General features: G+C 37.3%; 1 protein-coding gene across 9 annotated transcripts in view; it reads left to right on the top strand.

Moving 5' to 3' along the window:
• The window catches only part of LOC126335303 (broad-complex core protein isoforms 1/2/3/4/5-like), a 400,342-nt gene that overhangs the window by 263,092 nt on the left and 111,263 nt on the right, over positions 1 to 25,987 (top strand). For 3 of the 9 annotated variants that reach the window (XM_049998410.1, XM_049998411.1, XM_049998412.1), the window contains one exon: positions 19,527 to 20,935. The exons of the other annotated variants lie outside the window; for them this stretch is intronic. In XM_049998410.1, the coding sequence (XP_049854367.1) occupies positions 19,527 to 19,861 (335 nt within the window). In that variant the 3' untranslated portion in view covers positions 19,862 to 20,935. Of the gene's footprint in view, positions 1 to 19,526; positions 20,936 to 25,987 lie in introns of those variants that run through there. 9 annotated transcript variants of the gene reach the window in all.

Raw genomic sequence — 25,987 nt, 5'->3', positions numbered from 1 at the left:
ATTTTCTGGAGTACTGATGTGTGATATGGGATCCTTACCATATAGGGTTGATAAGTACATCGACAAAGGGGAATCTGTTTTTTAATGTTATAAAATAAGGGAGAGAATGTCACAGATACGATAATCCAGTGAGGTAACAAACATTAAAAAAAAATACGGTGTTTTTTGTTGAGGCAGGATCTTTTCACGGAATTTCAGCTTTCTCCCCTAAATGCAAAAATATTTTGTTAATTAGCTGTACTAGACACACTACACATGAGTAGGTTTGTAGACACTGATGTTTTCAATTCTTTTATGGTGTTGAATACTGTAGGTCATATGACTATCATTTGCCATAGAGGGGCTCGTGATGGTGGAATGGATGAATGAAGCTTTATTTGCAATTAAATAAATAATAAGTACAGACATGTATCTGCCAGTGTTACTTATTGCTTCACATATATTTGATTTCGTGTTGCTATCCCTGTACAGATACGGAAAAAGGAAGAGTTCTGCAATGAACTAGAACAAACAATTGAGAGTGCACCAACTAGAAGTATGAAGTTGGTTCAGTGCAATTTTAATGGAAAAGCATGAAAAGAGAAATTCTGTATACCAAGTATAGGAAGGCAGAGTTTGCATGATGAGGTCAATGAGAATGGTCAGAGGATGATCAATTTAGGTATCTCAAAGAACCTAAGAGTAAGCTCAGCTGAACACAATAGTACTATGTAATCTGGTGCCCACAGGATGGAAGAACTATCTACGAGATACATCACATCTTGGTGGGTCAGCACTATAACCATAGTGTCACCAGGCTGACTGTGCAGCATACAATTTCCTTCTTGTGTGTAATGAGACTTAAAATGATGTTCCTCTATATGGTTAAGAAAAAGGAGACACTAGAACCTTCGTGAAATGTTGGGAAACTGTGAGAAAGTACAATTAAAGAACAGTATGCTGTAGAAATGAAAAACTGTTTAAAGGCACCAGAAAACCTGGAAGATAGAGAGAATGTGGAGGAAAAGTGGAAAGAAATGAAGGCCATGATACTAAGTGCAATGGAGGACACATTGGGAAGAAGAAAGAGAATAAGAAAGAGACATGCCAGGAGGCTACAGAAAAGAGAAGGAAGATGAGGGACAATAGGCAGAAAAAGGAACTTTTTCTCAACATCAGATGAAAAGTTGGGCAGAGAACCAAAAGAAGAATTCAAGACAATTGTTCAAGTACATAAAAAATCGGAAACATGTATTTCAGAGCCCAGCTTTTTCATTAGAGATAAAAATGGGAACTTGATAAATGGTACGGAAAGAATTATAGAAAGATGGGGAGATTACTTCACAGATCTCTTGAATCACCAGACACAGATGAGATGCTACCTGCAGCTACCAGGAGCAAAGGAAAGATGAAGAAGAATGGGAAGTGAGAAGAACATGTGAAAATTACAATCAAAAAAACTCACAAATAACAAGGACCCATGGAAGATAGAATAATGGAAAATTAATCTAAGAGGGAGGCGAGAGCTTGTACTTAGAGCTATATAAATTGATCTAGTTGATATGGAAGAATGAAACATTGGCAGAAGAATGTAAATTGGCCATAATATGTCCAATATACAAGAAGGGAAGCAAAATGGAATGTGATAACTGCAGAAGAATCAACTTAATTAATGTAATGTACAAAGTACTGTCTATCATTATCCTCAGAAAATTACAACCATTCATAGAGAATAACACACAGGAAAACCAAGTGGCTTTCAACCAGCCCAATGAACAATAGATCATATTTTCTCCCTAAGACAGTTATTTGAGAAACTTTGGAAATATGATAAAGATATCTATACTCCATTTGTTTATTTTCAATGTGCATACAAAAGCATCCATTGAACAGCCTATACAATGCAGTGCATGAATTCAGAATTCCTGATAAGCTAGTGAGAAGTGTACAAACTTGTTTGGATGCGCCAAGGCCAGCAGTGCTTTTCTGAAAGGTTATGTCGGAAAGGTCCGAGATTGAGATAGGTCTTAAAGAAGGGGATGCTCTTCATGTGTTCTGTTCAGTAACATTTTAGAGAACGTATTAAGGAAATGTAGGCAACAGGACTGGGTTGGAGTACAGGTGGATGGTTGTTTCAATTGCCTCACATATGTAGAAGATATAGTACTAGTAAGTGAATCAAACAATGAGTTGAAAGAAATGTAGTAAAAAATGGACAACTATGCATAGAAGATTGGGCACCCTGGTAAATAATTAAACAACGGGGCTAAATGCTCTTATCACGTTCGTAATACTGTGGATTTCGTAAAACATCTCGACAACTTCTAGCTGAAAGACTCAGATATCCTGGTGAGTTTTGACGTCGTTTCATTATTCACCAGGGTGCCTCTTCGAGAGCCAGTTGAGCCAATTGCACAGAAATTTGATGAGAAGAGGACTGACCTTTTCAGGCACATTCTGACCTCCATGTATTTTCTCTTTAATAGAGTGTACTATGAACAAACAGAAGGAGTCGCAATGGGGAGCCCACTCTCACCTGCAGTCGCGAATTTCTAGATGGAGTACTTCGAGAAGGAAACTTTGGCATCATCCAAATGGAAACCTACTTGTTTTCTCCGTTATGTGGATGACACATTAGTGATCTGTCCCCATAGAAGGGACAATCTCCTAGACTTCCTTTCACCCCTGAACTCCATACATCCGAACATCAAAATCACTATGGAGATCGAAGCAGAAGGAAGATTACCAGCCCTGGACATCATGGTCAAAAGTATCCTGGGCCACGGGGTATACAGGAAGAAAACACACAACGACCTTTATTTGCATGTGGATAGCTGCCACCACCCTTCGCAGAGGAATGAGGTGCTAAAAACACTGGTGTACAGGGCACGCACCATCTCTGACGCAGAGAGTCTGCCCCTTGAGCTGGAACACCTCAAAACTGTATTCTGGAAAAACGGGTACTTGGAATGGCAGATCAGACATGCTCTCCGCCCCACCTCTACAATACAGTCTGTGGAGATGGAAGAAGTCACGGAGAAGAGATAGCCACTGCCTATATATCGTATGCTGTTGCACTATTGGGAAAAATAGGATGAATATTGAGAAAACACTGATTAGGAACTGTCTTTTGCCCACACAATAAAACATGAGCATTATTGGGAAGTGTCAAAGATAATCATCTCAGTTTGTGGAAGGTCGGCACATACCAGATTCCGTGTCAGTGTGGGAAGACTTATATTGGACAGACAGTGCCCACCATTGAAGATCATTGCTGAGAACATCAGAGGCACACTCTACTTAGGTACACCCAACAAGTCGGTGGTCACAGAGCACTGTTTGTCTGAAGAATCACGAAATGTACTACCAACATACTAGGGTCTTGGCACAGACATCTAAATACTGGGGTAGCATCATTAGAGAGGCTATCGAAATTCGTACCGTGGATGGATTCACCAACTGAGATTGCGGCTATAACCTCAGCAAGGCATGGGAACCAGCATTGAGTCTAATTAAAAAGACACTTAGCAAAGAAAACAAATGGCCAACCAAGGCAGACGAGGCAATTGTACCGACACCGCCACAGATGCTGACACCAGCGTCTCAGCGGCTGCCGACGCATGGCCGTGGGTGCGGACCATGGAGAGAACGCCACGCAAGGGGCTCAGTTCGTCAGCACACCTGACGATGGCAACATGTATGATCGCCAAAATATTGTGTTCATTGGACACTATGGACTGGAAGTACAACTGTGGACTGTTTGAGCAAGAAGAGTAATGAGGAAGATATGGTTACCAATCTTAGATGAAGGAGAATGGAGGAGGAGGAAGAATGAGGAAATCTACCTCTTGATGCAACAATGAAGAATACTACAGTATTGGTTGCTGATTATTTCAATAAATACTGTGTAAGCTGAAAAGAATCTAGTGGGCAGTCCACATAGCCAGATGCTACAAGAAAGTCAGGTGAAGAAACCTCTTGAGGGGAAACCAAACACCAGAATGAGATTTTCACTGTGCAGCAGAGTGTACGCTGATATGAAACTTCCTGCCAGATTAAAACTGCGTGCCGAACCGAGACTCAAACTCAGGACCTTTGCTGTTTTCAACCAAACACCAGACGCCCCACAGCATGAGAAGGTCAGCGCTGGATGGACAACCTGGCAAAGGACCTGTCAGTCCTGCAGATTGAAGACACATGGGGGAACCAAATGGGGAAAAAAAAAAAAAAAAAAAAAAAAAAAAAAAAAAAAAAAAAAAAAAAAAAGGGGTGGGGAATGGAGGCAGTTTGTGGAAGCAGTGTGTGGTCTGCAGGACCTATGACTGCTGGATATGTGTATGTGTTTGTGTAGCCCTGTACTTAATTGACCAGAAGTTCTGTTCTTCCTGCAACCATCTTCACTAATTCATACTATTTGTAACTCTGACATATCCATTTCTCTTTTCAGATGTTGTAACCTACCATCCAGATTAAGGGATTTTACGTTCCACATTCCAAATCATAGAATACCTGTTTTGAATTTTATGTCAATGAAAATAACCAATTTTTGAAAATATAATGTAATTGGATTGATAAAAAATTAATCACCAAGAGGTGGCAGGAGAGCACACATGTAGGATGGCGCAAAAGTCACTGGACTTGGGCACTGATTTAAACAGAAGACTGAATTTATGTTTCATTACAAACACAAACAATACTTACATTTATTTATTATGTTCAAACTGGTTTCCGTCTTCATTAATATATCTTTGAAGTTTTTTTGGAACGCTGTTACATAATCTGTGCCATAGTGTGGTATCACTGCCTAAGCTAACAATGTGGGGACCGACCCAGGGATCCAAACCACACCGGGTAAAAACCAGCAAAAAATATTTCGACACAAAAATATGATTAAAGCTCATAATCATATCAATAAGTTGAATCATATGCAAAGAATAATTGCAAGAAGCATCCAACCTCAATCAATGGTTGTGCACTCACCTTGAACACACACACACACACACACACACACACACACACACACACACATTCTCTCTCTCTCTCTCTCTCTCTCTCTCTCTCTCTCTCTCTCTCTCTCTGGAGGTGTAGCAGTATTTGTTAGAGAGCAGCTCAAAGTAAATAAATTAAACCAGCTAGATCTTTATAATAATGAAGGCTTGATTGGAGTTACAGGCGTTGAACTCCATATCAAAGATTACGGAAAGGGCACGATGAAACAGAAAATTATTGGGATTTATCGTCCACCTAATTCAGAGGTAGGGCATTTCATAGATATTTTTAGTAGAATAGTGGGGCCCTGTGACCCAGATGAGGTAACAATACTTGGTGACTTGAACATAGAGGCAACATCTTGCAATAACCATGACAGCAGGCTAATAGATACCCTTAACTCCTGTAATCTTATGAATACAGTAAATTCATATACAAGAGTAACTCAGTCTACTTGTAGTAGAATAGACTACATAATACTAAGTAAAGAGGTAAAAGGTAGTATTAGATGCTGGAATGTGGACTCCACTACTCAGACCATAAATGTCAATTTGTAGACTATGAACACACAAGCATCCAAGAAAGGATTCAGGTCGTAGAATATAAAAGAGTGCTTAAAGAGAAAAAAAAATTAATGCTTTTGTAAACTAGAATCTGAGAAATGGCAACCAGTTCTTCAGCAAAAAGGGTCCGAATCAAATGGGCCAAATTTTATGATATTATTTTACAATATCTTAATTTTTGCACAGTGAAAGGAATTAAGAAAGTAGTAACTCACAACCAAAATGTAAAAAACACCAGACTGACTCTTGCAGCTTGCGTGATTAAACTCAGGTAAAATATCGAGGATGTAAGTGTGCTTCATAAGTCAACTAAATTGCAGATATTTCAGGATAAGTACAATCAAGCTAAAAAACAATTTCAGGAACAGCTCTCAAATTTAAGAAAACAGATCCTAGATAAGGAAATAGTTCAGTCATCAAATATAGGGAAGACTTCATGCAATATAATAAATAGATATTGCAAAGCCACCCCTTAGTTAGATGCTCAGATTGACAGAATCCAACATGAAGGAAACCATATTGATGATCCAGATAAAATCTGCCATATATTTAATGAATATTTTATATCTTCAGCTGTGAATCAAGTTAATAACACTGGTCTGATTCGGATGGTAAAGCCTCACCCTTGGCTGGAAACTGCTTTTGAATTTAAGGAAGTCAATGTGGAGGAAATAGGAAAAATAATAAATAACTTAAAGAATAAGACCTCATCTGGCTAGGATGGACTGAGTAGTATTATAATTAAAAAATACGGAGTTGGAATAATTACCCATACGATCAACAGTAGTATCAGGGAACACACAATTCCAAATATATTGAAGAAAAGTACAGTTAAACTGTGCATAAAAAAGATCGAAAGAAGAGCTTTCAAACTTCAGGCCCATATAACTAATACCAATTTTCAGTAAAATATTTGAAATTGGTTAGTAGACACAACTTATTGATTATTTCACAAAGAATAATTTACTAGCAGAAACACAGCATGGCTTCAGAAAGCATCACAGTACCATTACGGCAATTACCGAATTTCTCCACAAGGTGTGATGATGCCCTGGATGAGGGAATGCAGACCCTGGATGAGGGAATGCAGACAGCAGGGATATTTCTAGACCTTACTAAAGCATTTGACTCAGTGAACCATGAGCTACTACTAAGCAAACTGGAAACTTACAATATAAATGCCACATCCATACAACTACTGATCAGTTATGTAACCAATCGTAAGCAGTGTACAAAGCTGAGTTATGAAATTAATGGTCAGATCAAACATTTCCAATCCAGCTATGAAACAGTAAAACAAGGTGTACCTCAGGGCTCCGTATTGGGCCCTTCCTTTTCGTGGTCTACATTAATGATTTAGAGGCACCTGTGTACTCCCAACTAGTAAGTTATGCAGATGATACCCCACTTTTGTTCTTTTGCAAACAAACTAATGACTTGACATTGGCTGCAACTGATGGTTTAAGTCAAATAACTACTTACTTCCATGATCAAGGTCTAAAAGTCAATGTTAGGAAATCACAGCTCTTACCATTTAAAACTGGTAATTCATACCAAACCTGTATTGATAATATAAGTGGCATCAATAAAGTAGACACTGGCAAATGTAAATTTTTGGGGATATACCTAGATGAAAATCTTAGATGGGTAGAACATATCAATGTTGTATGCAATAAAATCAGCAGTTCATCGCACTTAATTAGCAAACTATCAAAATTAGTCTCTGAACAAACATTAAAAACTGCTTATTATGGGACTATATTTGCATATATTAATTATGGAATAGATGTATGGGGATGTGCTGCTGATAGGCACATGAACAGAATCCTAACACTGCAGAAAAGAGCAATCAGGACCATGCATCGACTAGGATACAGAGATTCATGTAGGGAAATCTTTGTACAACATAAATATCTAACAGTATACTCCTTGAATCTGTACAAATTAATAACATTCTATGTGAACCATAAAAATAATGAAGCTAAGTGCTCTGATGTGCATACCCATAACACAAGACAAAAAGATTGCTTCTTCAGAAACGGATCTAAACTAAAGACAACAGATCATAGTCCCTGGATAAATGGCCAGGTATGGTTTAACAAACTGCCAAGTGCTATAAGATGCCACTGAGGTAAAGCATCCAAAAGGGAATTAAAATCATTCTTAACTATCAAATGTTTGTACTCACTGAATGAATACTGATAAAAATGTAGCTATTCTTAAATGTAGGCCTAACTCTTCTATCTATAAAATGTACTATTCTGAGGTGATTGGAATACATATTATTTTTGTAACAACATGCTGTAAATTCAGATACCTATACTATGTAACAACTGTATGTTGCGTTGTGAAGTACTGTGCCATATATTGCCAAGTGTGTCACTATTAAGTGGCTTCTTGTAAATGTGAATTGCAAATTCCTACTGTTTGTACAAAAATTGTATAAAAATGCTATTACATTTGTAAAAGTCACCAGTTGGTGACTAAATGCAAAAAAAGACAATAAATAAATAAATGATCAGGGGTACCCAAAACAGAGTAAAGCTTGAGTCTGTCCACAACTGAAGTTCCGGTCAGATGCAATATTGCAATACTCAGGATAAATACAGGTAAACAGATTCATAAATAGCTTATAATGATGACATACTCGAGTAACTTAAGGACTAAAATCAGTGTATGAAAGCATACATGTAAACATCTTGTTATATTGTCTATACTAGAAAATGTCTTCCACGCTATTTGCTAATTGTCCATCCAACTAACCTACATAGATAAAGACCTAGAGGATTCATTTACAATTGATAAAAAAATACTGATTTAAATTTACATAATGTATTGGGAAGTCAACCCCCTACTTGAAAAAAATATTTAGCGGTCTTGGCTAACAATTTACAAATCTGAGTCACAAGACTGATGTAGTTTACAGACCCCTCAACAGTCCATCAGGATAACGCCATACAGCAGTGCAGGGAGTGGATCCGCCAACATCTGTCAGTTTTCTCCCTAGAGTTCTTGTCACATGCTTCAACTGATAGTTAACTTCCTGTTTAGCATTCACATCAAATCCTGAAACATTGTTTTATGTAGTAAATATGCTGTTCAATAACTTCTTTACATCACTCAAGATATGCTCTCCCTATTCATTTTCCAAAATCAGTTATGTGAGATTTATGCCAGGTGTGATTAAAAAGTGTTCACATATGAAACATTAATAATCAGAGTTAAATGCAATGAAATAAACAAACTAACAAAGCGATACATTCAGATACACTAAGATACTAATCATAATTTTTACAGCACAAATTATGAACATTGTCCCAGTCGAAACTGCAAAAGGATCTACTCATGTAGTCTCATGGCACATATGTATGAAATTGTAAACCACAAATCTATTCAAGAACATAATTGTATCATAGATTTCAACTCAGTCAATAAATAACAGAGAACTTTAGGAATCACATCATCTTACATACTAAATTTCAGGCAAACAAAACTCAATTATATAGTCTTATGAATCTGCAAATAGATTTAAACTCTGTTAATGGATAAGATAGAACTTCAGAAATTACATGATCTTACATACTACAGTCATGACAAACAAAACACAATTATATAGTCGTATAAATATACAGACATAGTTCTTCTAGACTAGGTATCTTAAGAACTTCTGCTGTAGCTCTTTGTTATTCGGCTGCAGAATATGCTTGCCCTGTCTGGTGCAAATCTAGTCATGCTAAACAAGTGGATATCGCCTTGAATGAAACCTGCAGACTCATTATGAGATGTATGAGATAAAGTTTATTGTCTAGCGGGCATCCCACCACCAGATATCCACTGTGAATGTGCATCCAGCTGGAAAAGTCTAAAGCATTGAATCTGAAGACCCACACACTACACAGGTACCAGCCAGCAGTACCAAGGCTCAAGTCAAGGAAAAAGCTTTCTCCATTCAACTGAAAGTCTCACTGAACCACCTTCGAACTTCAGAGTCAACTCATAGCATTCCAGACCCAGCCACCTTGCAGGGTTAATGATCTCGACCAAAAGCCTCCCATCAGGTCACAAAGAAAGCTGGTCAGTATGGAAGACCATCAACAGGCTGTGTTCCGGCGTTGGAAAACAAATACCAACTTGAAAAGTGGGGATTTGCATGTGACTCCACAGCATGTGAATGTGGTGAAGAACAGACAATGAGTCATCTTCTTGTCTGCAGCCTGTGCCCAACATCATGCACGCCACAGAATGTCATCGATGCCACCAAGGAAGTAGGCGAAGTTGCTGCATACTGGTCACGCTGCATTTAATTGCAATGCTTATAGTACCATGTTTTGGAACATTTTGTATAACTTGTAAGCTATAGTGTGTTTCTGACACGATTAAATAAATAAAATCACTTACCATATCTGTATTCACAAATAACTTTCATAAGCTTCGAGAGGAGTAAGATTTACAAATAAATTTTTTACTTACCTTCATTTTCTCATTGTTGGCTGCAGTTCGTCATGTCTACGGGTAAATTCTTGAGGCTGAAATTTTTGACTTTGTGGGTTCTAAATGACTTGATAACTGTTAAGTAAGTCTGCTGCGAAATTTCTGTTTCTGTTACTTTTTTTTTTACTTTATCTCATTTTTCTATGTCACACTTTGTTTAAAGTCTCCACTTTAAAACAGAAATTTACATTTTTATTGCCAAACATAAAAGCATGTCTGATTCCATCAAAGGCATGCCCACTACTACTACATTCTGCAGTATTAGCAATATTCGAAAGAATTTACAAAACCAAAGAGTTTATAAACTTTCTTGATAAAAGAAGAATCTTCACCAAGTTATATCATTATTTTGTAAACGAATCCAGAAATAAATTTAATAATTATTGTCAGATTGTGTAATTAATAATAGGAATTTTAAATGTGCCAGATATTTTGTAATTTCAAATATTTCTAAAAGAAGGGTCATTTTAACTGTACATAATGAGTTAATAACTACCAATTGTAATAAAGTAATTTCTTTTTATACATTTCAATCCGAAATATAATACATCATATACAAAATCATATGTAATTCTTTTAGTTAAACAGCCGAGATAATGTTCACCTATACAAGATTCGGAAATATCCCTTGTATCGACTACGTCTCTTAAACAAAGGTAATGCTAGAGGAGGGTGTCCCATTGTAAGGTATAATATAGTCCAAGTCTGCCAAATGATGATATTATCCCCAAAACACCCACACCAAGTTGATTTAGTGGGTTGTTCTAGCAAAAGATTTTGTTTCTCAGTATACTGGTAAGTGCAATTATGTCTGTTAACTTGTATACTTAACTTCTAATCGGCCTCGTCAGACCACACAATTTTATTGAATAGGTTAGGAGTGTGTTTCTGTTCGTCAAGCATCAATTCACAAAACTGAAGATGTCAATTTGGGTCATTGTCAAGTACCCATATCGTAAACGTGGAATAGAAACTTTAAACTTCTGTTTGTGTAACATTCTTTGAACTGACATCATCATTTAAGACTGATAATGCCTTTCAGCGTTCAGTCTGGAGCATAGTCCCCCTTATAAAATTCCTCCATAATCCCCTATTCAGTGCTAACATTGGTGCCTCTTCTGATGTTAAGCCTATTACTTCAAAATCATTCTTAACCGAATCCAGGTACCTTCTCCTTGGTCTACCCTGACTCCTCCTACCCTCTACTGCTGAACCCATGAGTCTCTTGGGTAACCTTGCTTCTCCCGTGTGTGTAACATGACCCCACCATCTAAGCCTGTTCGCCCTGACTGCTACATCTATAGAGTTCATTCCCAGTTTTTCTTTGATTTCCTGATTGTGGACACCTTTCTGCCATTGTTCCCATCTACTAGTACCTGCAATCCTCCTAGCTACTTTCATATCCGTAACCTCAGCCTTATTGATAAGGTAACGTGAATCCACCCAGCTTTTGCTCCCATACAAGAAAGTTGGTCGAAATATTGAATGGTGCACAGATAACTTAGTCTTGGTACTGACTTCCTTCTTGCAGAAGAGAGTAGATCATAGCTGAGTGCTCACTGCATTAGCTTTGCTACACCTCGCTTCCAGTTCTTTCACTATGTTGCCATCCTGTGAGAATATGCATCCTAAGTACTTGAAACCATCCACCTGTTCTAACTTTGTTCCTCCTACTTGGCACTCAATCCGTTTATATTTCTTTCCCACTGACATTACTTTCGTTTTGGAGATGTTAATCTTCTCGCCATAGTCCTTACATTTCTGATCTAACTCCGAAATATTACTTTGCAAACTTTCAATCGAATCTGCCATCACAAGTAAGTCATTCGCATATGCGAGACTGCTTATTTCGTGTTCACATATCTTAATCTCACCCTGCCAGTCTATTGTTTTCAACATATGATCCATAAATAATATGAACAAAAGTGAAGAAAGGTTGCACCCTTGTCTTACCCCTGAAACTACTCTGAACCATGAACTCAATTTACCATCAACTCTAACTGCTGCCTGACTATCTATGTAAAGACTTTAATTGCTTACAAAAGTTTGCGTGCTATTCCATAATCTCGTAGAACAGATGATAACTTCCTCCTAGGAACCCGGTCATATGCCTTTTCTAGATCTATAAAGCATAGATACATTCCCTGTTACACTCATAACACTTCTCCATTATTTGCCATAAGCTAAAGATCTGGTCCTGACAACCTCTAAACCCACACTGATTTTCATCCAATTTGTCCTCAACTAATACTCGAACTTTCCTTTCAACAATACCTTAGAAGATTTTACCCACAACTCTGATTAAAGAGATACCTCTGTAGTTGTTACAATCTTTTCTGTTTCCATGTTTAAAGATTGGTGTGATTACTGCTTTCGTCCAGCTGATGGAACCTGTCCCGACTCCTACGCCATTTCAATTATCCTGTGTAGCCATTTAAGGCCTGACATTCCACTGTATTTTATGAGTTCCGACTTAATTTCATCCACCCCAGCTGCTTTATTGCACTGCAATCTATTGACCATTTTCTCCACTTCCTCAAATGTGATCCTAATCCCATCATCATTCCTATCCCATCATACATCGAAATCTGAGACATTACTGATCGTATTTTCACCTACATTCAGCGACTCTTCAAAGTGTTCCTTCCATCTGCCCAAGGCATCAACAGGATTCACCAGCAGTTTTCCTGACCTGTCCAAAATACATATCATTTCTTTCTTACCCTGCTAATAACACTCCAGAATAGCTTTCCAGCAGCTTGACCCAAAGTCTCCAACCTGTTTCCAAAGTCTTCCCAAGATTTCTTCTTGGATGCTGCAATTATCTGTTTGGCTTTGTTTCTTTCTTCAACATAAATTTCTCTGTCTAGCTGAGTTCTAGTATGTAGCAATTTTTGATACACCTTCTTTTTCCTTTTACAGACTGCCTTGACTGTGTCATTCCACCAAGCTCTTTGCTTCATCCACTACTGTTCCAAGACATTCTTTAGCCACTTCTAGTACTGTGTCCCTGTACCTTGTCCATTCATTTTCCAATGAGTGTAATTGACTACCTTCAACTATCTGGTACCTTTCTGAGATCACTGTTATTTACTGGTGCCTGATTTCCTTATCCTGAAGTTTCTCCACTCTTATCCTTCTACATATGGACCTGACCTCCTGCACTTTGAAATGACGTTTGTGGTAAATCCAGCTCAGTTGTTAATCATATGGTTGATTTTTGTGTACTTTGGGTCACAGCTAAATATACTCACAATTCACTTTCCTCAGTTGTGACTGTTGTGGGGTGGCCAGATCTTTGTGCGTCCTAAACAAATCCATAGTCTTCAAATCTATCTCATGTCTTTTCCATTCATTAAAAACTGCTGTATTACCACTTTCATAAAATGTTTTCAATGCAAATATCCTTTCTTCTTTCATTAACATCGCGACAGTTCGAAAAACTACAGCCATAAACATGTTTCACAGCTCACACTTTCAACAACCCACTAGTTTGATTTGTTTGTCATTGCATTGTATACCAACTTGACAAGGTGTAATTATCACCATTAGGTAATACCAACTTAACAATGTCTCACTGTTACTTCTAATTTGTTTAACCACTCTGCAGTGACTGTTGTGCCACCTGTATAAAAGCTATTACAGTTTGCAAGCTTTCAGAGGCAGTGGCTCCTTCTTCTGGTAGAAACGTTGAAGGAGCAGGAAGACGGGTGAAGAGAAGGACTGATGAGGTCCGGGAGAAAGGGGTAGAGTTTGGAACAGTCATCAAGAACTCGAGGTCAGTGGAGACTTATTCCTTCCTTCTCGTCCTGACCCAGTGTTCTGGGTAACTTTTTTGAATGCTACTCCCTTTAGTAAACTTCACCAGTCAATTTCCTTCATGTCTCTTCCTTCCCCTTCAACCCTTCTGGCAGAGGAAGGAGCCGCTGACTCCGAAAGCTTGCAAATTGTAATACCTTTTATATGTGTGCTTTCCTGTTTTGTTTTTTATTATGACATCCTCCTGGGTCAATCCCCAGAGATCCAAATCGCGGACTGTTTTACTGCCAGAATATTTATCCAAGAGGATGCCATAATCATTAATCCATATGTTCTCTGGAAATATGATGGATTTAGTTTACCCTTGCTTTCAGCCGCAAGCAGTGACAGCTTAGTAAGGCCATATTGACTGATGTTAGAAGTCTAGATCAGTCAATGAACCAGACTACTGAAGAGACTGCTGCCCCTTTTCAGAAATCATATTTGTATGACCTCTCGGCACACCTCCTATGTTGTTGCACTCACAGTACAGCTATCTCTGTTATAGAATAAGGTGTTCTAAAACTGATACAGCTAAAATTTTCTAAAAAATTATGTACCCGTTATATTCACAAGAGGACAAAAACTATCACAAGTGTTCCTACTGTTATTTCTCCTGACACTGTTCAGGAATAGGTAGACTTGGTTTTTCCATTATAATTTCACATTTGAAGAGAAAAATAGTTTTGACAAACAGCACTGTTTGACCAAAAATCAGTATAGAATGTAGTTTATTCGTCTCATGACGTACATTTACAAATCAAAGATTTCTATACTGGAAACAAGTCAAATTACTTTTAAAAAAAGGGTTATAATAATTAACATATTTCAGCAGCCATTTCTGCATTTTTACACATGGACAATTCAACAAAAACATGTTGTTGTTGTGGTGGTCCCAAGTCCAGAGACTGGTTTGATGCAGCTCTTGATGCTACTCTATCCTGTGCAAGCCTCTTCGTCTCCCAGTACCTACTGCAACCTATGTCCTTCCGAATCTACTTAGTGTATTTATCTCTTGATCTCCCTCTGCAATTTTTACCCTCCACACTGCCCTCCAATACTAAATTAGTGATCCCTTGATGCCTCAGAACATGTCCTACCAACCAATCCCTTCTTCTAGTCAAGCTGTGCCACAAATTTCTCTTCTCCCCAATTCTATTCAATACCACCTCATTAATTGTGTGATATACCCATCTAATCTTCAGTATTCTTCTCTAGCACCACATTTTGAAAGCTTCTATTCTCTTCATGTCCATACTATTTATCATCCATGTTTCACTTCCAAACAGGGCTACACTCCATACAAATACTTTCAGAAACGACTTTCTGACACTTAAATCTATCCTCAATGTTAACAGATTTCTCTTCTTCAGAAATGCTTTTCTTACCATTGCCAGTCTGCATTTTACATCCTCTCTACTTCAACCATCATCAGTTATTTTTCTCCTCAAATAGCAAAACTCATCGATTATTTTTAGTGTCTCATTTCCTAATCTAATTCCCTCAGCCTCACCCGACTTAATTTGACTACAATCCATTATCCTCATTTTGCTTTTGTTGATGTTCATCTTATATCCTTTCAAGACCCTGTCCATTCTCTTCAAGTGCTCTTCCAGGTCCTTTGCTGTCTCTGGCAGAATTTCAATGTCATTGGCGAACGTCAAAGTTTTTATTTCTTCTCCCTGGATTTTAATTCCTACTCCAAATTTTTCTTTTGTTTTCTTTACTGCTTGATCAGTATACAAATTGAATAATGTCGGGAATAGGCTACAAGCCTGTCTCACTCCCTTCCCAACCACTGCTTCCCTTTCATGCTCCTCGACTCATAAATGTACAAAATGTAAATAGCCTTTTGCTCCCTGTATTTTACCCCTGCCACCTTCAAAATTTGAAAGAGAGGATTCCAGACCATTCCAGTTTTCCTTTCCTTAACCTATCATCTAAGATAAGTCGTAGGGTCAATGTTGCCTCACATGTTCCAACATTTCTACGGAATCCAAACTCATCTTCCCCGAGGTCGCCTTCTACCAGATTTTTCATTTGTCTGTAAAGAATTCACGTTAGTATTTTGCAGCTGTGACTTATTAAACTGAGAGTTCAGTAATTTTCACATCTGTCAATACCTGCTTTCTTTGGGATTGTAATTATTATATTCTTCTTGAAGTCTGACGGTATTTAGCCCGTCTCATACATCTTGCTCATAAGATGGTAGAGTTTTGTCAGGGCTGTCAGTAGTTCTAATGGAATGTTGTCTACTCCTATTTTTGACTTAGGTCTGTCAGTTCTCTGTCAAACTCTTCACGCAGTTTCATATCTCCAATTTCATCTTCATCTACATCATCTTCCATTTCCATAATATTATCCTCAAGTACATTGCCCTTGTATTGACCCTCTATATACACTTTCCACCTTTCTGCTTTCCCTTCTTAGCTTAGAACTGGGTTTCCATCTGAGCTCTTGATATTCATACAAGAGGTTCTCTTTTCTCTTTAATTTTCCTGTAGGCAGTATCTATCTTACCCCTAATGATATATGCCTCTATATCCTCACATTTGTCCTCTAGTCCTGCTTAGCCACTTTGCACTTCCTGTCAGTCTCATTTTTGAGACGTTTGTATTCCTTTTTGCCTGCTTACTTACTACATTTTTATATTTTCTCCTTTCATCAATTAAATTCAATATATCTTCTGCTACCCAAAAATTTCTACTAGCCCTCGTCTTTTTACCTGCTTTATCCTCTGCTGCTTTCACGATTTCATCCCTCAATGCTACCCATTCTTCTTCTACTGTATCTTTTTCCCCCATTCCTGTCAATCGTTCCTTAATGCTCTCCCTGAAACACTCTAAAACCTTGGGTTCTGCCAGTTTATCCAGGTACCATCTCCTTAAATTCCCACCTTTTTGCAGTTTCTTCAGTTTTAATCGACAGGTCATAACCAATAGATTGTGGTCAGAGTCCACATCTGCCCCTGGAAATGTCCTACAATTTAAAACCTGATTCCTAAATCTCCACCTTACCATTATATAAACTATCTGAAACCTTCCAGTGTCTCCAGGCTTCTTCCGTGTATACAGCTTTCATTCGTGGTTCTTAAACCAAGTGTTAGCTATGATTAAGTTATGCTCTGTGCAAAATTCTACGAGGTGGCTTCCCTTTCATTTCTTACCCCCATTCCATATACACCTACTATGTTTCCTTCTCTTCCTTTTCCTACTATTGAATTGCATTCACCCATGACTATGAAATTTTCATCTTCCTTCACTATCTGATTAATTTCTTTTATCTCATCATACATTTCATCAATCTCTTCGTCATCTGCAGAGCTAGTTGGCATATAAACTTTTACTACTGTGGTAGGTGTGGGCTTCGTGTCTGTCTTGGACACAATAATGCATTCACTATGCTGTTTGTAGTATCTTACCCGCACTCCTATTTTTTTTTATTCATTATTAAACCTACCCCTGCATTACTGTTATTTGATTTTGTATTTATAACCCTGTATTCACCTGACCAGAAGTCTTGTTCCTCCAGCCACCGAACTTCACTAATTCCCAATATATCTAACTTTAACCTATCCATTTCCCTTTCTAAATTTTCTAACCTACCTGCCTGATTAAGCGATCTGACATTCCATGCTCCAATCTGTAGAACACCAGTTTTCCTTCTCCTGATAACGATGTCCTTCTGAGTAGTCCCCACCCGGAGGTCCGAATGGGGGACTATTTTGCCGAAGAGGACGCCATCACAATTTAACCGTGCAGTAAAGCTGCATGCCCTCGGGGAAAATTACGGCTTTAGTTTCCCCTTGCTTTCAGCCGTTCGCAGTATCAGCACAGCAAGGCCGTTTTGGTTAGTGTTGCAAGGCCAGATCAGTCAATCATCCAGACTGTTGCTCCTGCAACTACTGAAAAGGCTGCTGCCCCTCTTCAGGAGCCACACATTTGTCTGGCCTCTCAACAGATATATTTGCCCACAAATTGCTGGTAAATGACTGATTGCTTCTTGGTTTGCATTTTCCTTTTCCCCTTTACCCCTTTGGAACCCATGAAGGAAATTCCGTTTCAAAACATTAATTTTGAATATCAACTTTTAAATATTTGTAAAAGCAATTTGTGAGCAATTTTTTCAAATGATTATGATTATTTCCTGTATTATGTGTGCAGTTAGTCTTCTTGTGAATCACTACGTTCCTGTTAAGGCTCCGAAATGGATTTAAGTTACTTACTGTACAAGTGGTTATTAAGATTCAAGTGGGTTGGATTTATTAACACAATATTGCACAGCTTCGTTACTCGGTTGGTTAAGTGTGCATCCAAGTAATCCAGAGGTGCACAATGTGAAATTAAGCACAGGCTAAGAGTGTTTTCAGCCTCCTAATGTGTGTTTCACCCCTCGCAATATTTTGTGCATGTAAAAATAGTGCTATTGAACCATAACTCAAATTCTTTGTTGAACTGTAAATCCACACATAGCTGATTAAGTGAGCTAATACATAGGTCAGAGGAAAGCAAGAACAATACACCTCAACTAGGAGAGTGCGTAGAAAATCACAGTGGTGTTTAAACCAACCATTAGGATAATACTACTTTACTTCTTTTTTTACATAAAATGAGTAGTACTTCTGGAGAAACCACTACTATTGTTAAGCTTTGAATTTGGAAACAAAAAAAGCTTTGAATGTTTGAAAAAACTGTCATGTTTTATGTGAGCAGATAACTATCTATTAAGTACGTGATTATATAAAACATTAAAGTTAAGTTATTACCTACTGTACATTATTCTTTTTATTTTTTCCAAGTAATGTAAAATTACATTTTGCCCGCTGTACATAAGTCATCAAGCAAATTAATTTTGATGGAATTTTCATGTCTTCGCTCATCACTGTGTTACTTAACGTACTACCTTTTCCTTTCATGAGAGAAACTGTCATGGAATTCATTTATTAATAGTGGCAATTAGAGGCTATTAAAGTAAGTACAAAAATTCTGCTCCTGGTAATGTCTATACAGTATGCTCATAACAATACTGATGCGTGCCACCTCAGAAGATGAGTTTCTTGCTGCAGACAGGAAGCTATTTACTTCAGAAATTTCTTTTTATAGCTTAGTATTATTTATAGTTGCAGAAGGAAATTCATGAAACTGAACTTACATATTATGCTATGCTGTGCATCAGTGTGTAATTATAATGTTCTTGTCTCCATTTTAACATAGTGGCAGAATCTAACTTCTGGTAATTGTTCTGGAGCTTTCACAGAGAGGTTTTGTAAATACAAGGAAGAGATGAACCATTATCTTGATCCATCAAAGCAGAACATTTGAAGCTTGTGTGAAATTTATCATCAGATTACTGAATTGAAAAAGAAGTAACTCTTAATTCTCAGTTACAGTAGTAAAACATTTGTTTTCTTCTGTTTGTTACATAGCTTGTTTTTGTGTTTCATGACTTATGTAATTATAACTGACATTTTAGTGATTTTTGGGGAAATGTGTCTTTATTTAATTTCCCATACATTCATTGAAATGATAATGGAAAATTTTGCAAGTTGAAACCCTTATCACATTTAGCCTTGGAGTCAGGTTCATTTAAAATTCATCAGTACTCGTCGTAACAAGTACATGTTATCAGAACAAGTGGGGCTTACCCCAGTGGAGAGGAGGACTGCTGTCCAATTATGGATACTTATTGAGGTTCCTCTCCCTCCAGAACCCGAGGCGGTGTGGCTGGATGAAGAACTCGGCTGGTGGCCCACCAGTGGAGGGACAATACCTGAAGCGCCGGAGCTGGACCAGTCATCACGTCAGGCACAGACAAAGCCCTTGCACCTACCCGTACCTGCACCCCATTCCACATCTCAGTTCCGATGGCCTTATGCGTGCAAGCTCTGTGACAAAGTGTTCAAATCTGGCAGCTCGTTGTCCAAACACAAAGACGTACACCGAGGTGCGACACGCTGTCCAGTATGCAATGTCGTCCTCAGCCGCCTGGCCTATCTGAAGCACCACATGGCAACAGTACATGGTTTACTTCATGCACTGTAGAATTGTGTGTTTCTTTTTGGTGGTTTTACTGTGAATGTCTTCAGCATTTCTGGTTTCTATGGTAACAGTAGTGTAAATACACTATGACCAGAACAATGTGCAATACTGCTTTTTATAATCTTGACATTAATATCTGTTTTTGAATGACGTAAGGGATGATAGGTACCACAGGATTTGATTCCATAAATAGTCTGTCAGTTCCTAAACATTTTGTTAGAAATGGAACTAAGAAAATTTGTTTTTAAAAAGAACAAAGTACTGTTTCTTGCAGGACAAAACTGTATGTCTTTAGCACCCATTTCAGAATTTCATTTTATCATGTATTTTTTCTCAGTAAGTATTGTTGGTTGTACAGCAGTCTCTGTAGAAATGTTGATGTATTGCTGTAGCTGCCATAAGGCAGTACTGTTAAGGCAGTTTTTGTAAATATATCTCATATTTATCAAATAATTTCAGTTTCCTTTTGATATTTTCTAGAAATAATGTTCTTGTTTGTCAAGAGCTACTCTTCCATGGTAGACACTCACAGGTTCATAACTGTGTACAAGGAATTTACTTTTGAGTGTGTTGATTTACAGCTAAATATGAACTGAGTGCTCATGGGCAGACAGGAAATAGCACTTTTGTTGACTGTAATGTCTGTAATGAAGTACTTGAATATTATATTTATTGGGTGACTGTATAAAATGGAAAGAACATATGATACATGGGCAAGAAGATTATACATTGCAATTTTCTGAACTTCAAGAAATATAGCTTGTGGGAAAAGAAGACTACTTGTGAACTCATTTGCAGCCCCTTTTTGACATGTTGTATCGTTTATTGTCTAAGAATGACTAAGGAACTTCATTCATCTGACGAGTGGCCTTTCACCAAAGGTGTTGTTTACTGTCAGTTTGCTAATGTGCGTAAGGTCTCACATTGGAAACAATCAAAAGAAAACTGTTGTGAATCTGGCTTGCCTTAGACGTTTGTAATACAAACTACATTCAGAAACATGTACAGCACAGAGTTCATAGGAATAAAATTAGAACAAGTGAAGAATTATTCATTTTGTTTCTCTTTGTACATAAATAAAATGGAGAGGTACCTGATTGAGAATGATGAATTTATCACCCACTATTCAAAACTTCATGTCTTGCAAACTGTGAATATGTATCTATAATAGAAATTTTCTTCCCATGTTGGAAGTGGAAAACCAAGATCATGGGATAAACCAAAAGGACAACAAAATGAACCTCAAAAGCAATGAAAAACTCTAACATAAAAGAGCACAGTTATCGTCTATGGGAACAAGAATGTTGCTGGACTGCTTTATTAGAATTTGCTTGCAATATTTCTTGGTAGGGACCAGTCATGAAAATTCACAAGGGGCACCTTTGTAATAATTATTTGAATTAAAGCAGTGTCTGCTGCAACTAAAGGAACTTTTACAGTAAAAATTAATCATGTATGATTCAAGGAGACAAAAGCCCAAAAAAGACAGATGGCAAAATATATAGAACAGATTTTGCACAAAAAAAGAACCAGCCATAACAGATTTTCTATCATATATGTCCTTTTATCAAGCTCCTAAACTTCCAAAAAAAAATGAATGAATACCAAACCTTTAAATTTTCGAGAACTTAGCATTCTATAATTACCCTATACTCCTGGTTCATTTCATATAATTAAATTATCAACATAAGAATTTCCAACTGCAGGTATGGGTATTAGCACCACTGCTAATTGACAGAATTTTTTAGACTTATTCTATAATTAATTGTGTCTGAGGTCATTAAGCTCATCAGCTGAACTTATTATTGTGGTGCTTGACATAAATAAAAATAATAAGTGAAAAACTGCAAGGGTCTTGAATGAGAAAGAAACAGAGGAATTCAAAAAATATTTGTGAAATACACACAGGAAAGATGCATACTATACACCTTGTGTAAATAAAGTATTCTGTAACATAGTTCCCTTTGAAAATTGCTGTCCTAAAAAATAACCTGTGTCAGTAGATTAAATGCTCCTAAACTCTGGCTTATAAATGGCATCAAAATAGTGAGCAAAACTAAGAGAAAAATGTACTTAACATATAGGAATACTGATAATCACATAATTAAATCAGATGAAAAATTGGATTATAAAATTCTCTGTAAAGTCATCAGAAAACTGAAATGTCTGTATTAGGACTAGCCAGGAAGTAAGCTATCAGATTGGTGCACAAGGTTTTAGCATTTATCCATAATTTTAATAAATACAACAGGTACACATAAAAGAGGCTTTAGTCATCAATAATATATTCTCCTTCACTATTTACAGCAGTCTGCCAATGCTGGGGTAGCTTTTTGCTTCTGAAACTGTGGAAACCACATGATTTTTGAGGCAAAGAACTTGTCAAGCCATGTTCAGAGCCCATTTCCATCTGGAAAGGAAGTTTATTGAAGGTTGTTCAATAGAGAGCAGAAAAGGTGAAAATCTGAGGGCACATGATCAGGTGAAGAAGTTGGGTGTGGAATGATTTTCCAACGTCTTTTTTGACAGTCTAGCAGAATGAAGGTAGGCCTTGTCACAGTGTGCTGTCATTTGACAGAGTCACTTGGTTGTTTTTCTTGGCATGGACTGTGTCTGCAAGATGTGCTTAGTTGTTGACAATAAAAGTCAGCAGTGATGATTATACCTCAGAGAAGTAATTCGTAGCACACCGCACCATTGCTGTTCCACCAGCACCATAATGTTATCTTTTGTGGGTGTGCACAGATTTTTGTGTGGAGAGTTGCTGAGTTGTTTGGGCTGAACTATTCCTTTCTTTTCCACACATTAGCTTAAAGGCACCATTTCTCATACTAGCAATGATGCAGGATAGGAATGGTCAGTTTTATTCATGAGCCAATTGTTGACAAGCAAACAGAGATGCACATATGGCACCTGCTGATTTTTGTGATTTTGGCTTAGATCATGTTGTACCCATACATCTGATTTTTGAACCTACCCTGTTGAATGCAAATGTTGCATGATTGGGGAATGATCACAGTTCATCGTATTTGCCAGTTCTCGAGTACAATAACCTGGATCATTCTGGATTATTGCGTTTAAACAATATTTATCAAACTCCATTGCTGTCACACCTCTATTGAACTCAAACAGAAGAATATGTCGGAAATGTTCCAATTGCTCCACTTGGCACTCCATTTTCTAGAGCCCACAGCTCCACTCACTATTTCCAAGTGAAAAAATGACAACATGTTAACACAAATAACAACAGCGAACTACAAATAAAAAATTACAATCAATAAATAAATCCATAGCAACCAGAATACCAACGTACAGAACAAAAACACTACGAACTTACACACTAATCTAATATAAATACAGTACTGGAATACTTGAAGAATATTTATTAGAAAAATCTGAAGTATAAACATTTGTATTACTTTTCTAATTCACCGCCATTCAGATTTTTGCATACATCTTAATTAGTTGGCAAATATCATCTGTATAAAATTTTGAGACACATGAGCACAGTTATCTCATGACGGTGTCTTAGAAGTTCCATATCAGAGTCAGTTCATTGAGAAGAATCCATTTTTTCATGGGCATGAAAATGTATAAGAGAGTTGGAGGTATCACTGGACTGTAGGTTCATTGTTTCAAAATATCTTCTTTCAGCTTACTCAATGTTTTTTGTGTTTTCTGGGTAATGTGTGGTGAAGCTATTTGCTGCAAACACAAGAAATGTATAGCTTTAATTTAGCAACAAGTGATTTCCACACCTTCAAGCATATGAAAGTGTGTCTTAGTTCCCAACCCTTTTGATATGTTGATTAAATGTATCAAATGTTGAGTTATAATTTAATATATTTATGGTATCATAGCCAGATAAATTTGATACAGTTTTGCTAATGATAGACTGTATTAAAATGACTGTGATAAATGAAAGTAATTCTAGTTACCGTCTTACATTTGACAGTTGATAGATCCACGTTGAACCTGTATAAGGGAGAAAAGAGCTGGCTTATTTGATGCTTTTGTCAAGCTTCACCATGTCATTTTGGATTTACAAATGCATATGGACAGTGATGTTCAGTATATAACAGGGAATAAAAAATATGAGATAAGGAGTATCCTGCAGTACAGTGTTTTATATTTGTATTTATTTGGTCCAACGAATCTTGAATGTACAGTACAGCATATCAAATATTGGACATGAATTGAGGAACAGTGAGCAGTGTGAGTGAGTAACACAGTCCAAAATACGAAGTCAGCAGGTAACTGGAATAATTATACAGAAAACATTGTGTGTTTATGTGGAGTGAGAGCATGTAGTGAGAAGTGGGATGAAAAACTGAGACAGCAAAAATAGTTAAGTATGTGTGTCATGTAGAGGGAATAATGAAGAACCAACGTTCCAGCAGATGTGCATTCACCACATTCTGTATCTGTGAAAACAGATCGAAAAGACCAGGATGTATGAAGGTACACTGTGCAGGCATTTACGTAATATAAGCATCTGTTCATGGAACTTGGAAACTTATAGCGTGTTAAAATTTATGTACTGGCATATAAGTTAGCAGGAACTCTACAGTCACACATGAGAGATGTTTGATTCTTGAACCTTAAGGGCTCCTTTGAGTTACATATAGTGATGGGAGGAAAGATTCATTAATTTTTGTCAACAGAACAGAAGAGGACTGGAGAAAACAGAAATTAATAGTGGAGTTTATTGTAAGCTAGCATTAATTTTGATTTTGTCCAATGTTGTCACATTTCTCTAGGGTCAAGGTTCTGAATTACTTTCCCTCTAGTCCATTAAACATTTTCTCTCCTTTCAGTCTCTCTCTTTTCCTATATTCTCCATACAGAAGAACCTTCACTTCTGCTTCTGAAAGCTTGATATTCATACCTCTTGTGTGTGACAGTACAGTGTCTGCTGCCAGCCATGCCGGTAAGTAAATATTTTAGACTTGTATTAAGACTGAGCTTGTGGACAGTAACCAGTCTTTGGTGATTATGGCAATTTGCGATGATATAGCAGAATACTCAAATGAACATCCACTTATAACAGACATTATTTATTCTGTAATAAGTGATGATGGACTTACTCTGTACACTTATATGTTATGAGACATACACCTAAATGTATATAAATTAAGAAAGAAGGAGAAGATATCATAGTACAATATAATACCTTCTCATTGGTTTTCTTTCTTTTTCCTTCTTGTAATCTGTGATTGAAGAGTGTGAATAATCCTTTGGTCTTCTTTCTTTTTTCTACCTTTAATTTGTGCTTGAAGAACGTGAATAATCTGAAATGCAATGCGTCTTCCGTAAGGTGACTCAGACAGTGCTGTAGAAAGCCTGTTTCCCCTCTCTCCTGCAATGGTTAATATAATTAAGACACATTGCAGTATTGGTAAAATCAGATGATTAGGGAACTCATTTTAGATATCTCTTAGAAGGCTGAGACAATTTATTTTGGAATTCATTATTTTCAAAGAAAATCTGTTCACCAACTTTTAGTTTAATAAGAGACATGAATCATGAGCAGAAGTCTAGCATCTACAGAATAACACCATACAGTATTTCAGTGTTCAGATTTGTAAAATGTCATATGGTTTGATCTGCAAATATCTCAGTAATTTCTAAAGTACTTGTGTTGGAAAACTTGATCAGAGTTCTATTGTGTGTAGCTTCATTATATTTTCCTCACTCATGATAAAATTTTATGCTTTACAATTGATGTACTTTTATGACCTGCAAGCTATGGTATGGTTGTTGTTGTTGTTAAGGTTTTCAGTCCTGAGACTGGTTTGATGCAGCTCTCCATGCTAATCTATCCTGTGCAAGGTCCTTCATCTCCCAGAACCTACTGCAACCTACATCCTTCTGAATCTGCTTAGTGTATTCATCTCTTGGTCTCCCTCTACGATTTTTACCCTCCACGCTGCCCTCCAATACTAAATTTGTGATCCCTTGATGCCTCAGTACATGTCCTACCAACCGATCCCTTCTTCTAGTCAAGTTGTGCCACAAACTTTTCTTCTCTCCAATCCTATTCAATACCTCCTCATTAGTTACGTGATCTACCCACCCAATCTTCAACATTCTTCTGTAGCACCACATTTCAAAAGCTTCTATTCTCTT

The sequence above is a fragment of the Schistocerca gregaria genome, chromosome 2 (genome assembly GCF_023897955.1).
Source record: "Schistocerca gregaria isolate iqSchGreg1 chromosome 2, iqSchGreg1.2, whole genome shotgun sequence".
Lineage (NCBI taxonomy): Eukaryota > Metazoa > Arthropoda > Insecta > Orthoptera > Acrididae > Schistocerca > Schistocerca gregaria.
Note: the sequence above shows the minus strand (reverse complement) of the source record. Positions and strands in the feature narration are given on the sequence as shown.